The 14,996-nt window shown below is 43.8% G+C and overlaps 1 protein-coding gene and 1 pseudogene across 1 annotated transcript; one reads left to right on the top strand and one right to left on the bottom strand.

Moving 5' to 3' along the window:
* Window positions 1–10,408: 10,408 nt before the first annotated feature.
* On the bottom strand, window positions 10,409–10,509 carry LOC130462234 (uncharacterized; annotated as a pseudogene).
* A 1,060-nt stretch (window positions 10,510–11,569) lies between these two features.
* On the top strand, window positions 11,570–13,108 carry LOC110791878 (uncharacterized). Its single transcript, XM_021996648.1, has one exon. It carries the CDS (start codon window positions 11,570–11,572, stop codon window positions 13,106–13,108), a length of 1,539 nt encoding a protein of 512 aa, XP_021852340.1.
* Window positions 13,109–14,996: the final 1,888 nt, after the last annotated feature.

Below are 14,996 nucleotides of genomic sequence, written 5' to 3'. Positions count from 1 at the left end.
AGAATGGACGGCACGCTACCGTCGCGGAGGTCATTGAAAATCCTCTCCTGAAACAACTAAAAAGAACCAAGGCCGAGATTACCATCTGGGATCTTATGTGTATTTCAAAGGAACATCGCGAAAAGCTTATTCGCTCACTTGACCTCATCTTAGTACCTAAAGATATCACACCTGACTCATTGGTTAGCCATGTCACGAGAGATGCCGGGGAAAAGGCCATAGTTTTCACTGATAAAGACTTACCCAAAGAGGGGGGTGCTCACAATAAAGCCCTTTACCTAGTGGTTGGATGCAAAGGACAAAACATCCCCCTAGCGCTCGTAGATAATGGTTCTGCGGTTAATGTCTGCCCATTGCGAACCGCCCATTGCTTGGGGCTAGGAAGCGATGACTTCCAAACCTCCACGCAAGGGGTACGAGCTTATGATAACTCCCGAAGGCATGTATTGGGGAAAATCAACCTTACCATACAAACCGGGCCTGTGGCACGCACCACGGAGTTTCAGATAATCGACATCAAACCCACTTTCAACCTCCTCTTGGGGCGACCTTGGCTCCATAACTTAGAAGGTGTGGCTTCTACCTTGCACCAAATGGTTAAACTTAACCATAACGGGGTAATACTAGAAATCCGCGCCCCTCCTCTTGACGTCAGTTGTACTATGGTTGGAATGGCTGAAGCTGCAGACGACCTTTATTGGTTTCAAATGGAAGAAACAATCCAGTTCATCGAAGATTATGATCCAGCATTCCTAGACCCGCATGCATCCCGAGTCATCCCTAGAATGCTGTTAGCTCAAGGCTATTTTCCAGGAACCCCATTGGGCATAAGGAAGAAGGAATGCACATTCCATCCTTTTCCCGACAAATCTACTCCCTTTGGCTTAGGTTATGAACCAACGGAGGAAGATATTGCTGACCGCCTATCTAGGCTACGCCTCAACAAAACCAAACAAACCACCCTCCTTCCCCCATATCAAAGGACCCTTAACGGGATGTTCGTTCGGGAAGGAGAAGAACACCCATGCTGTGATTTCCCTGAACCCTTCGTTCAGGATGGCTTGCTAAAACCCCGATTTGAAATTTTCCATGACTGCCACACCTTAGATGAGGCACCCCACCTCGCCAAGGCTAAAACAGCTGAAATGTTGGACAACCAGGCTCTATGGACATTGTTTAATGAATCAAGGCCTATGGAGAACGAGACTGTAATGACTACCCTAGCTTTACAAGATGAAGGTTTCGATCCAACCCGGTTAATATCTCCTGCATCAACACTAGAAGAGGTCGAGAACGGATGGGTGAAGACATATCAGTGGGTCAACGCAAAAGGAATGGAATTCAAGATGAGTACCGGTGAAGGACCGAAGTTTTATGAGACTAAACCCCAGGCTTGAGCCACATAGAGCACCATTAGTAAAAAGCGCCTAGTAGTTCTTTAGATTGATAGAAAAAATAATAGAGACTTTAGATGGTCCTAAGGCCCTTTAGAATATGGGTCAGTTTTATTTCAGTGTGTTTTCCTTACTTTCCGAATCAATAAAGGCGTAATATTTCTCCTAAAAATTTTATTCTAACACTAAATAAACACCAAACGTACTTGCAAAATACAAAAATAAAGAGGCGGCCCACTCTAGGCCCAACAAACAAAGCCCACTCGGTTTTGAAATAGTGCCATGGGAACCAATTCCCGAAACCCACAAAATAAACCACACTATTCAATTCATATCCCCAAAACCTAAAAAGCCAACCAGTGTCATCATAAGAGCCAATCCATGCAACCCAAAATCAAAGGAAATCAGAAATTTAAAACAATGCAAATGTTACCAAAAAACCAGATTCATAAAACATAGATTCCATCATACCCTTCACTAACAACCCACCTCCAAAGCCTACACAAAGGTCTTCATAAATTCCGCACCCTCCGTTTTCAAAACTGTTTTGAGTCACCAATAGAACAAATTAATCTGGACAAAAATGCGTTTCACGCTAACAGTCAAAAAAGCCTCCAAAATAGCCTCAAAATTAACTTTAAATACGAAGCAAAATATCAAGGCACAAAAAAAGAGGAATAGAAATAAACGCAAGAACATGTGAAGCAAAGCGTCAAAAATTGACCGCCCAAGTCATTTTCAGCGCCCAGGGCTGGGCGCCGAAATTTCTGACGCCCCAGCCTGGGCGTTGAAACTCTCTGCCTGCCAAAAGTTTTCTTTTCAGAAGTGTTCGTCATTTTATCCGCACACAACGGAAAAATAACGAACACTTGGGGGGTACAATATGTATCCGAATAGGCTTACCAACCGAGAATATAGCTATACAAATTAGTCGAATTTTACGCACCAACCGAGAATATAGCTATACAAATTAGTCGAATTTTACGCAGCCTATGGCAAAAAAACGGCAGATGAAAATAATGATAAATGCTTCACTCTTTGACCAATTAAGTAATATGTTTCCACTTCAGGACATATCTACCGAAATCCGGCATACTAGAACTTATTCTAAAGCTAGAACTACGCGCGACCTGATTCTGACAAGATACGTAGGCAATCCTTACCAAGGATTCGGTCCAAATAAAAAATATATTCTTTGTGCAAAAAGTGTTAGACGTATAAAATACATAAAAAAAGAGGAGAAACAAAATAAAAGAGTGAAAATGAAAACTAAAAATACGCCTTTATTAAAATATAATAAGAAGGAAAACAGAGTGCTAAAAATAAAAACAAACACGGCTGAAATAAATAGAGGGCACCTACACCCTAACAAGAACTACACTACTCTAGTTCTTCTGGATCATCAAATAAAGTCCTGTAGAGGGCAATATTCGCAGGATCCACCCCCACAGTCCTCTGCGCTGCCCCAATGTCAATCTCCATAAGAACCGGCTCCTGGACACTAACTTCCAAAGATGCCAAGGCTTCAGAAACATTCTCAGTTATAGCCCGCTCAGCCTCAAGGGCACAAACAATTGTGGGAGAAGGATTATTATCATCAACTAGACTAGCCACTGTTTCTACAGGCGGCTGAGCCTTCCTAACCCATACATTGTTCCGGCGACGATCTCCGCGAGAGCTTGCATTTCTTTTGACAACAGCAGGCCCCTTCATGTTAGGCATCTTTTTAGGCCTGAAACTAGAACGGGGAGGAACTTCCTTTCGCTTTCGATCAGGACGAGCTTTCACAGTCTTAAAACTATAGGTACGAGGTTTGGCAGAATCAAGACCCTCATACTTAACACGAATACGAGGTATCAAAAGCTCAGCCGGCTCCCCATTACGAGCCTCGGTCCTCACATCTTTGTCATCGGAGCTCATCCACAACTTTTAATTTTCAGAAAGACCCACAGAGCCATTTGTAGCTACGGCCCAACGCGGGAGACCATCATAATACTTAGCCCACGCTAAGACCCGTGTTTGTGAAAAAGCCGCTACCTTAGGTGGTACCGTATCAGAAAAGAGGATAGTCTGCCTTAAACCATATTGACGCATGACTCGGTAAGGGAAAATATAAATGGGACGAGATAGCCCCAACAAAGAAACATAAACCGATACATCAGAACCCCCTGTCATAGTAGTCAAACCCCACCATGGTACCACCCACTTAATAGAATAAATGCCATAAGTAAAAAAGGAGGTCCATTCGGCCTCGTCCTGGCCTTGGTGCAAGTATTTTCGGTTACCCAAAGCTATAGGGCGATAATGTTTAGGATCGGCAGGAGCTTCCAAAAGTCTAAGCCGTTCCGCAAGCCAAATCTGCAAAAACAGGTACGATCGAATCAAAAGAACGAAAAGAAAGAAAAAACGGTTCCTGGGGCGCAGTTTCAACGCCCAGGACCAGGCGCCGAAAATTCCAGCGCCCAGCCCTGGGCGCTGAAACTCAGCCCCAGGCAAAAAGAAATGTATGCAAAAGGGACGTGTATGCGCGCAAAGAAAAAAATCGATTACCTGCAGTAATAGGGGGCTTCCCTTAAAATGTTCGGATTTGGCATCCTTCTTCAGCTCATCCGCACTCAGCAAAGTCTCGGCAACAACCAACGGCATAATAGAATAGTAACTTTCCATCTGGCTAATCAAAGGGATCAACCTTATGTCACCGAACTCACCATTGTTTTTCGACAGCAAATAATGATTCAACAAGCAAAATACAAGGGCTCGAATATTCAATTTCTGTTCGGTCATATTCTTACTAGGCCTAAAAGGATGTTTTACGAGTTTTGCCAAGTTAACCTTATCGTCTACAACAATTTCAGCAAACATGTTATCATCTAGCCCTAGGAAAGCCCTTATAGTTGTTTTACCCTCTTCAACGGTGCCAGGGGTAACAGGAGTAGCATTAGTAGGATAACCAAGGATCGCAGCAAATTCATCGGGCAAAGGACATATTTCATTGCCCCGAAAGGAAAAAACATGATGATCGGAGTCCCAAAAGCTTAGGGCAGCATGCAGAAAGTTATAATCAATATTAATTTGTTGTAAGCCTAAAAGTGCCTCTAAGTGGTATTCTTTTAACAAAGCATTTTCTGTGGGAGTAAGGGCCCGTAGCCAACGCCTAACAGTCCGTTGGAGTGAGAAAGTAGGGATCGACATGGCAAAAGCAGTGAATAATTAGAGCACAGCAAAAGAAGAAAAAGAATTTGAGAGTGGTGGAAAATAAGGACGTATCTAGCCCCTATATATAGCTGAACACACCCAATGACATCCTGATCCCATTTGGAAACGTGTTAGGAAATCCGAAAATCAAATATTACCAGGAAAGGACTTTCAGCGCCCACGCCTGGGCGCCGAAATGTTTAACGCCTGAACTTGGGCGCTGAAAATGCAGCCCAAGGCCCAGATTTCACAAAACACGGAACAGGAAAGGACTTAAGACCGTGTTGCTAAAACACGAGGCCCTATTGCAAGTAGGATCAAGCCCAAAGCACCTTTAGCTCCCAAATAAGCAAAAAAAAATATGACATTAAAACTTGGTTGAAACTTAGACTCGTCTTAGAAAATGCTCAATGTACACTTTTCAAAAAAAAGCAAGTTAAATATCATGGTCATTCTTCGAAACACCAAAAATATGTGTCGTCAAGTCATTGGTTTTCCAAATAAAAAATTTCTGTCTGTCAAAGGGTTAATCCGGGCCAAGCTAAAACCGGATGTCGCCTGAAAACTAAAGTCGCACTCCACGGCTTCGCTAAAGTAGCACACTACTATAGGAGGTCGCTCTCGCACATACGAGTATGACCCCAAACATGATTACAAGATGCGAAAAACAACCGACGAGTCCCAGTGCTTGGGGGCTCGCGAAAAAAATAGACTCCAACGAGGAGCGCGCGATCAAAGTCACATTCCCAGACTTGCGCCATACACCATATCATGTTTGGATATCTCAAAAAAGAACAACAAATAGGTTCGACCTCATCGAAAGGACGTCACTGACGCTTGTGCACGGTCCTCTGATCAAAGACCAAGTCGAGCCGTAAAGACTAGCTCAAAATCACGAAAGCGGACGGTCGCAAGACAAAGATCCGTCCGAACACGTTGTCAGCCCACGTTCAGGTTGCAACTAAATTCGAGCACCCCTCGAAAGAATTCGCACTTGCGAGAATGAATAAAAGAAATTCTCAAAAGAAATCACAAAGAACCAAAGAAATAGGAACTTGCCCATCTTCAGTCGGCAAGATCGCCTCATAAACCGCGCGAGTTCCCAAATCGAAAAGAAAACGAATTCAGGGACGTCCACCCTCAGCGGACAAGGCTCGCCCACCCTCAGCGGGCGGGGTCTGCGTCACTAGCCGCGCAGGTCCTCAGTTTTCGACAAAAATAAAGTCTTCAAATTTAAAATAGGCTCGCCATCTTCAGCCAGCGGGGTCTACGGCGCAAACCACGTAGGTCCTTATTTTCAAAAAAGCAAATAAATTTCAAAATAGATTCGTCCACTTCTATCGGATGGGGTGTCCACCCTCAGCGGACAAGGTTCGCCATCTTAAGCCGGCGGGGTCTACGTCACAAACCGCGTAGGTCCTTATTTTCAAAACATCAAAATAGATTCGTCCACTTCTATCGGACGGGGCGTCCACCCTCAACGGACAGGCTCGCCCACCTTCAGCGGGCGGGGTCTGCGTCACTAACCGCCCAGGTCCTTAGTCGCTGCAGCGATAACTTTTGCTGGATTTTCCTTCGTTTTACGTCCTATAAAAACAAGGGTGCTGGATTTTCCTTCGTTTTACATCCTATAAAAACAAGGGGGTTTTCTCGTTTAGCTAGCCCTGAAAATGAGAATCTTTAAAAAATGTTTTACCTCGTGATTGGGCTTGGCCAGGCCCAATTACACTTTATAGCTTTGATTTCAAAAAACTCTGTAGCTACTCCCAATGACAAAGTGAGGGAGTTTCTACGCACCTTTAGATTCTTCCAATGACAAAGTGAGGAAGTTTCTATACTATCAGTTGACAAATCCCAATGACACGTGAGGGATATGTCGACACTTCAAGTGATGACCCTTAAGTCAAATGTTATCACTCGGGGGCTCGTGAGACCCTCGCAAAACAGGTCACATACACCATGGCTTGTGTGACGCACTCCGTCTAATACTTTGACCATCGTCTTACTCCAAGACTCAGTCAAAGTGGGGGCTAACTGTAGACACCTACTTTTGTCCCCATTCCCGCAAGGGAAAGGTTCGATGATGAAAACGTAAATCTCCACCTGACAACGCATCTCCTATGAAATAAACGAATCTCAATTCCCCTTTTCATTTCACCCGAAACCTGCTATTTATGGAAACCTGCTAAAAATAGTAACTGCCGTAAAAGGTAGCTTCTAAAAGTGGCAAATCATAAAAGATAGAAAATCTGTCAGAATTAGGTGTTGCATTCCGACATAAATCCTAAATGAGATAGAAAACTGCGAGAATCCTATTCCTAATATGATTCAGAAATAAGAGTTACGTATTAATTAAAATCCTAACGAGCCTAGAGTTCGTAACGGGCCTAGACGCATTCCGTCATGAAATTGATACGCGCTAAAAGACTCGAATTAATCTCAAACTCTACGGATTTCAGGAATCCGAATCTGACTAAAGAAAACAGCCCAGACCCTATTTTCAACGCCTGGCTCTGGGCGCCGAAATCTTCGGCGCCCAGGCCTGGGCGCTGAAAATACCTGGGTACGTGTTTTTTCCTAATTCTTTGTGGATTAGAACTCTGCAATTCTATATTTCCACAAACTCTTCCCTATAAATAGCCCCCTAAATTCGACGTGAAAGAACACACAACAACACATAACTATATTCTGAGTATTGACTCCAACCCTTAGCCTAAGCCTCTCGCTGCGAAATTGTTCACGCGTTCTGTCGCAATCGATCCGTAAATCGAACAGAACGTATTCTGTCCGATAATTGAGATTCGTTAAATAAAAAGGAGAAATAGCAAAGTCAAAGTGGTTAGTTTTCTGAGAACCGTGACGCACCTCTCAAGGGTGCGTCGTAATGTGTCCCTTTTCGATGATTTAACTGCTTTCCTCGCCCTTTTTATGAACTGTTAAACTAACCTAATCTGATTGTTCTATCACGCCTAAAAAATATAATATTTTTGGGAAATCGGATTATCATGCTAGGTCCCTTAATGCTATTTAAATCAGATAATCATGATCGAATTAGTATTATATGTTGCATATTGCTAAAACCAACTCAGATTAGTTTAATAGTTAACGCATGTCCCTTCAATTATTTATGCTGAGCTAGTAAGGATATCCTGCCTCTGGAGTTATCGACGAGCGAAGTACTCCTCTCGGTAGTTACAGTCCCCCGAACCCTCAATCTCTACCTTGCGGGTGTATATTGAGAGATCCCCACACCAGGGATCACAAGGGAACCTACGGCCGTCGTGGTCAAACATAATTGCACTCCCTTTATGTCACGATAACCGGGTTTTGTCAGTTTTTCTCATTGTCGTTAAAAACTGAATGGCGACTCCTATATTACTAGTCAATTGGGTGTATACTCACAGGAAATCCAATTACACTTGATTGAATAAAAAGAATCTTCACACCCACGAGGGACGAGGTCACGCATTAGCCTCGCGCTTTTTCGACCCCCTCACAGTTAGTTTTTATGCTTTTTTATAGTTTTTATAGCTTTTTGTGTGCATTTTGTAAGTTTCGTTCCATCTTATGCTTACAGGTGATTATGATGAAAAGTGGTGGAAAACAAGTAGATTTGAGCCAAAACAGGGCTTGTGCGATCGAGTGATGGTTTGTGCACCCGAATAGAGCAGTGCAAATGGAGTTCATAGAATTTCCAGTTTTGTGCGATCGAATGCCCCCTGTTGTTCGGTCGCACAGAATGGATTTCTGAGACAGAATGCCCCAAAATTGGAAAACGACCGCACAAGGCCTTATGTTCGACAGCACAACATTTGTTCGACCGCACAACCTTTTGAGTTCGACCGCACAAAAGTTTTGCGCCCGATTAGTTCTTATTGTTCGACCGAATAGAGATGCAAAGGAGACTTGAGCCAAAGAAACCCCATTCGACCGAACAGGATTTTACGTTCGGTCGCACAGGACGAAGGAAATGATCTTCGCAGTCTTCGCTCGCACATGACTGCATTTGGTTGAACAAAGTCATTTACGTTCGGTCGCACAGTGGGTACGTGCGACCGAATCGCTGCGCGTGCTGCTCTTATTCCAATTCTGGATTCTATTTGGGGAAACTTATAAATAGATTTTTCGATTTATTTTGTAGAGAGTAGAATTTTAGTTGATAATTGGAGATTCTAAAAAGTAGATTTTCAGCAATTCTAGAGAGAGAAACTCTCCTCCATTCAAGCTTCAATTTGTAATCCTTCTTAACTCTTCTTCAATTTTGCAATTTAATTCTAGTTTCTTAATTCTTGCTCTTGCTTTGTTGTTGATTGTTCTTCAATTCCTTAATATCTTGAATTCTTGATTTCATTGATTGAAATTACTTTGATTCTTAATTCCTAGTTGATTGTGCAATTGAATTCTTAAATTCTCTTCTCTTACTCCTTCAATTTCATGCTTGCTAGCTTAGAATTAATGGATTGCTTAATTTCTAGAATGACTAGTGAGTAGAATTAGGTTTGGGAAAGGGGAGAATCTAGGGGCTTAATTAGGGGAAATTGATGATTTATTGTTGATTGATTCATGTGATTAAATATGATTTGATGATAGGACATCCATGCTAATTGATTGGTAGTTGCAAATGCTATTCGATTAGAATCACGTGGAACCATAGGATAGGTTTGGCAAGAGATTGTGGGCCTATCTTGTGTGATCAAATGGCGGTGCCTATTATATGCTAGTTAGTTTAATCTAGGATTAGGAGAAAGCTCGTCCGTGGATTAGACGCTTAGCGTTCCCTATCCGAGAGGTGGCGGGTTCGTCTTTAGATGCTATTTGCCTAATCGTCACTTCGTTGCATGATCATCATTGCTAGATAGTTGAATTCATTTCCCCCGATTTCCCTAGTCTATCCCCGACTCCCTAACATCTCCCTTTCTTGATTCAATTTAGCATAATTCTTCGTTTTTAGATTCTTAAAAGTGACAATTCAAAACCAAAGCCTTGTTCGAAATAGATTGACTTTAAAACTCATTAACCACCGTTTCTTTGGGATGATCCCTTTGCTTACCGCTAACCGGTTAGTTGAGTGGTTTTATAAATATTGTTTGCATAGGTTGTTTTCTATCAACGACGGAAAATACACCTATCAAAATGGCGCCGTTGCCGGGGAACGGTCGTTGTTGTTGAGTTTTAGTTGAGATTAGTTCATCATTAGAAAATACAAAAACATTGCAATTTCGCTTAGCTTTCTTTTTCCTTGGCATTGCTCACAGTTTTTCTTGAGTTTGTATGCTTGTTAGGGGGCGTGCTCGTCAAAGGATCCTCTATCCTCTTGACCTTGAATTGGAGAGGACACTTAGGAGACAAAGGCGTGTACGGTCTAGCTCATCAAGCAATAACAGATTCGCATCGTTGAGTGTTGGTGAGGAACAACAAGAGAGTGAGCAAGTGTTTGAGAACATGGCGCTCCCGGTTAAGAACTTGGGAATACTGGGGGCATTCGAAGCTACATGTGGTATTCAAGCCCCAACAACGGGTCCAACAACTTTGAGATCAAGCCCGCCTTGATCAATTTGGTGCAAAGCCACCCCTTTTGTGGGAAGAGTAATGAATCACCTCACGAACATCTCAAACAGTTCGAGCACTATTGTGACACAATCAAGCATAATGGTGTCACATCGGATTATGTGAGGTTGACATTGTTTCGATTCTCTCTACTTGGGCGAGCAAGTGATTGGCTTGACAAGGAGGTCAAGCCCAACTCACTTCGCACTTGGACCGAAGTGACAAGTGCATTCTTAAACAAGTTCTACTCGCATGGGAAGACGGCGGAGTGTCGCCACAAGATCCAATCCTTTGAGCAAAAGCGAGATGAGTCACTCTTCGGAGCTTGGGATCGTTTCAAGGAGTACCAAAGGGAATGCCCACACCATGGGATTCCTAAATGGTTGTTGCTCCAAACATTTTACTTGGGGTTGAGTCCAAGTTCGAAGACAAGTCTTGATGCGGGCGCGGGAGGCCCCATCATGAATAAAACTGAGGATCAAATAGAGGAAATCATTGAGGATGTAGTTCAAAACTACCAATCTTGGCATGTAGGCACAAGGGATTATGATGGGAAAGGTAGGAGTGAAGATGGTAAGGGTTCGGTGTACGCCATAGAGCAAGCACAAATGATAGAGAAGCTTACCTCGCGCTTGGAGAAGCTTGAAAACACACCATTCGCGGGGAGAGCTTCGAGCCAACCTCCATCACCGTCTACAATCACTCCTCCCTCGGCCACTCTTCTCTCTAAGGGAAAGAGCAAGGTTAGTTCTTATGGCTCAATGCCTTCGGGCACATTCTTTTGTGAAAATTGCCAAGACTATAGTCATTCCCCCGATGCATGCCCCTTAGTTCATAACTTGTCATTTGTGGATTATGGCCCTTCGTATGAAGGAGAGTTTGATGTAGAGTATTCTAATGCCATCAATGAGAGGTCTAGGAATGATAACCCTAACAATCCTAATTTTGCTAGGCAACCTAGAGGGCCCTCCATGTATGGTCCCCACCAAGGCTATGGCCAAGGAAGTGGGTGTGATAGCCAAAATCGAGGTGGCTATAGAGCACAAGGCTATCAAAGCCAAGCGCCCTATGGTCAAGCTTAAGGTTTTGGCAATCAAGGCCAATACAACCAAGGGGGTTATAATCCCAACCATCAAGGTGGAGGGGGTTATAACTACTCTTTTGGGCAATTTAGGGGTGCCTCAAGTGGGGGTTATCCTTTGAACTCGGGAGTTCCTTATGGTGCATCTCAATTGCCACCTCCCGGATTCAATGGACCGAGGACCTTTGGCAACCAATATCAAGCAAACCTTAGTGGTTATGGCGTTGCACCTCCACCACTCCCGCCTCTCAAGTCTAATCTTGAGGCTCTCATGGAGTCGTTTGTGGGGGTGCAAACCAAGAAGAATGTCGAGTTTGAGGATGGATTCAAACAATCCAACACTCACTTGAAGATGATTGAGACCCAACTTGCTCAACTTGCAAATACCTTTAGGGAACATCATGCGCATGCTAGTCTCCCACCCCAAAGTCATACTCCAAGGCAAATGAATGCCATAGTGACAAGGAGTGGGAAAATCTTAGATGATGTTCCTCGAGCTAGTAAGGTTTCTAAGCCTAATGGGAAGGATCAAGGGGGAGTCATTGAGTCTAGTGACAATGATGTGGTAGAAGAGGAGCCTCCCATCAATGATGTAGGTGAAACTCCTATACCAAAGGAGGCAACTCTCCTACCTCTCCCCACTCCTAAACTTCCCTATCCCCAAAGATTCATAAGGCACAAGTTGGACGTGCAATTCTCAAAATTCCTTGATGTTCTTCGAAATTTGCACATCACCCTCCCCTTTACGGAAGCATTAAAACAAATGCCTACCCACTCAAGATTTCTCAAGGAAATCTTGAGTGGGAAGCGGGATTGCGACGTAAAGGAGATGGTGAACCTAACCGAGAATTGTAGTGCTATCATACTCAACCAAATGCCACCCAAACTCAAGGACCCGTGTAGTTTTTCTATCCCTTGTGCTATTAAGGAGCTTGAAATAAGCAATTCCTTGTGTCATTTGGGTGCTAGCGTTAGTCTAATGCCTTACTCGGTGTTCTCCAAGCTTGAAGTTGGTGATCTTGTCCCAACTAACATCACCTTGCAACTTGCCGACCGTTCGGTCAAGTACCCTATTGGCAAGGTTGAGGATGTACCCTTGAGGGTTGGTGGATTAGTGATCCCCGTCGACTTTGTAGTCCTAGACATAGATGAGGACGTGCATGTCCCTATTATTCTAGGCCGCCCATTCTTGGCTACGGCAGGGGCAATTATTGATGTCAAGCAAGGGAACATTACCTTGAAAGTTGGGAAGGATAGCTTATTTTTTGACTTGAACAAAGCCATGCGTTATCCTAGTTCCACTAACGAGAAATGTCTCTTTTTTGACTCTTTTGATCCCATTGTGAATGACATGCACGAGCACTTGCTCACCACTAATGATCCACTTGAGCTGGTTCTTTTGAATAGACATGGTTTAGGTACTTTAGGGTTCGAAGTGGCTAACTACAAGGAGCTCTTGGATGCCCCACCACCTTGCGCTCAACCCGAGGAATGCATGCTTGTGTTGGATGGGAAAGAAGCTTTGGATGCAGCCGAAATTGGTAAGGAAGCTCCCAAGGTAGAGCTAAAACCTCTACCTTCGAGCTTGAGGTACGCATTTCTCGGACCCAACTCTTCTTACCCCGTGATTATCAATTCCTCTTTAGATGACGAGCAAGTGCTCAAGCTCACTCATGTCTTGAAACGTCATCAAAGGGCTTTGGGCTACACTATTGGAGATTTGAAAGGTGTTAGCCCAACCCTTTGCATGCATCATATAGATCTTGAGGACAACGCCGTACCACATCGCGAGAGGCAAAGAAAACTTAATCCACCTATGGGAGAGGTGGTTAAGAAGGAAATAATAAAGCTTTTGGCGGCCGGGATTATCTATCCTATTTCTAATAGTTGATGGGTATCCCCGGTCCATGTGGTTCCAAAAAAAGGTGGGATGACGGTAGTCAAGAATTCACATGGAGAACTCATTTCCACCCGGACGGTAACCGGGTGGCGCATGTGTATTGACTATCGCCAACTCAATCTATCCACTAAGAAGGACCACTTTCCTCTACCATTTATTGATCAAATTCTTGAACGTCTAACCAAACACAAGTATTTTAGCTTTCTTGATGGTTATTCCGGGTTCTTTCAAATCCCCATAAACCCGAAAGACCAAGAGAAAACTACATTTACTTGCCCTTATGGGACTTTTGCCTATAGGAGGATGCCATTTGGGCTTTGCAATGCCCCCTGGACATTCCAAAGGTGTATGATGAGTATTTTTGGTGATATGCTTGAAGAAGAAATGGAGGTGTTCATGGATGACTTTTCGGTGGGAGGATCCACCTATGATGAATGCCTCATCAATCTTGGGAAGTGCCTTGCGAGGTGTGAGAAAGTCAACTTGGTGCTCAATTGGGAAAAATGCCACTTCATGGTGGAGGAAGGAATTGTTCTAGGGCACAAAGTCTCTCACCATGGGATCGAGGTTGATAGAGCAAAAATCGAAGTCATAGAGAAGTTGCCTCCCCCGGTGAATGTTAAGGGGATCCGATCCTTTCTTGGGCATGCCGGATTCTATAGGCGATTCATTAAAGACTTGTCCTCAATTGCTCGACCTCTCACTAACCTCCTCCAAAAAGAGTGTGATTTTCACTTTGATTCCACATGTCTCAAGGCCTTTAACACAATCAAGAGTGCCCTTATTTCTACTCCCATAGTTCAAGCTCCGGATTGGTCTCTACCTTTCGAATTGATGTGCGACGCAAGTGATTTCTCGGTTGGGGGAGTTCTTGGTCAACGAAAGGACAAAAAGCTCCATGTGATCTATTATATGTCAAAGACTCTCAATCAAGCTCAAGCCAACTACACCACTACCGAGAAAGAATTTCTCGCCATTGTGCATGCATTTGAGAAGTTTAGGACCTATTTAGTAGGGTCAAAGATAATTGTGTACACGGATCATGCGGCTATTCACTATCTGATGGCGAAAAAGGAGGCCAAACCGAGACTCATTCGTTGGGTTCTACTCCTTCAAGAATTCGATATTGAGATAAGAGATAAGAAAGGAGCCGAGAATGTGGTGGCCGACCACCTATCTAGGCTAGAACTTGGGAGTGTTGCTCCGGATGATGTCCCAATTGAGGATTCTTTGAGAGATGATACTTTGTATATGGTGGGAGTTCCCAACTCCCTTGGTTTGTAGACATCGTTAATTACTTGGCTTGTGGGGCGATCCCGGAAGATCTCACCACTCAAGAGCGCCGCAAGTTGAAATATGATTCTAGGCGCTATATTTGGGATTAGCCCACTTTTTTTAGGCGGTGCCCGGATGGCCTCTTAAGGAGATGTGTTCCGGATGAAGATTTCCCTAGTGTCCTTCGTATGTATCACTCCTCCCCTTGTGTTGGCCATATGGGAGGTGATAGAGCCGCTTCCAAGATTCTTCAAAGCATGTTGTGGTGGCCTACCCTTTTTCGGGATGCTTGGGAATTTGTCAAATCTTGTGATCGTTGTCAAAAATCGGGTAATATTTCCAAGAGACATGAAATGCCACAAAATCCCATCCTAGAGTTGGAAGTGTTCGATGTGTGGGGAATCGACTTCATGGGTCCCTTCCCTTCTTCTTATGGCAACCTTTACATTCTTGTAGCGGTTGACTATGTTTCCAAGTGGGCGGAAGCCATTGCATCTCCCACTAATGATCATAAAGTGGTAGTCAACCTCTTCAAAAAGATCATCTTTCCGCGTTTTGGGGTTCCTAGGGTTTTGATTAGTGATGGGGGGTCCCATTTTGCCCA

The sequence above is a fragment of the Spinacia oleracea genome, chromosome 5 (genome assembly GCF_020520425.1).
Source record: "Spinacia oleracea cultivar Varoflay chromosome 5, BTI_SOV_V1, whole genome shotgun sequence".
NCBI classification, from domain to species: Eukaryota; Viridiplantae; Streptophyta; class Magnoliopsida; order Caryophyllales; family Amaranthaceae; genus Spinacia; species Spinacia oleracea.
The sequence above is the reverse complement of the archived record's forward strand: the minus strand, read 5'-3'. Positions and strand labels throughout refer to the sequence as shown.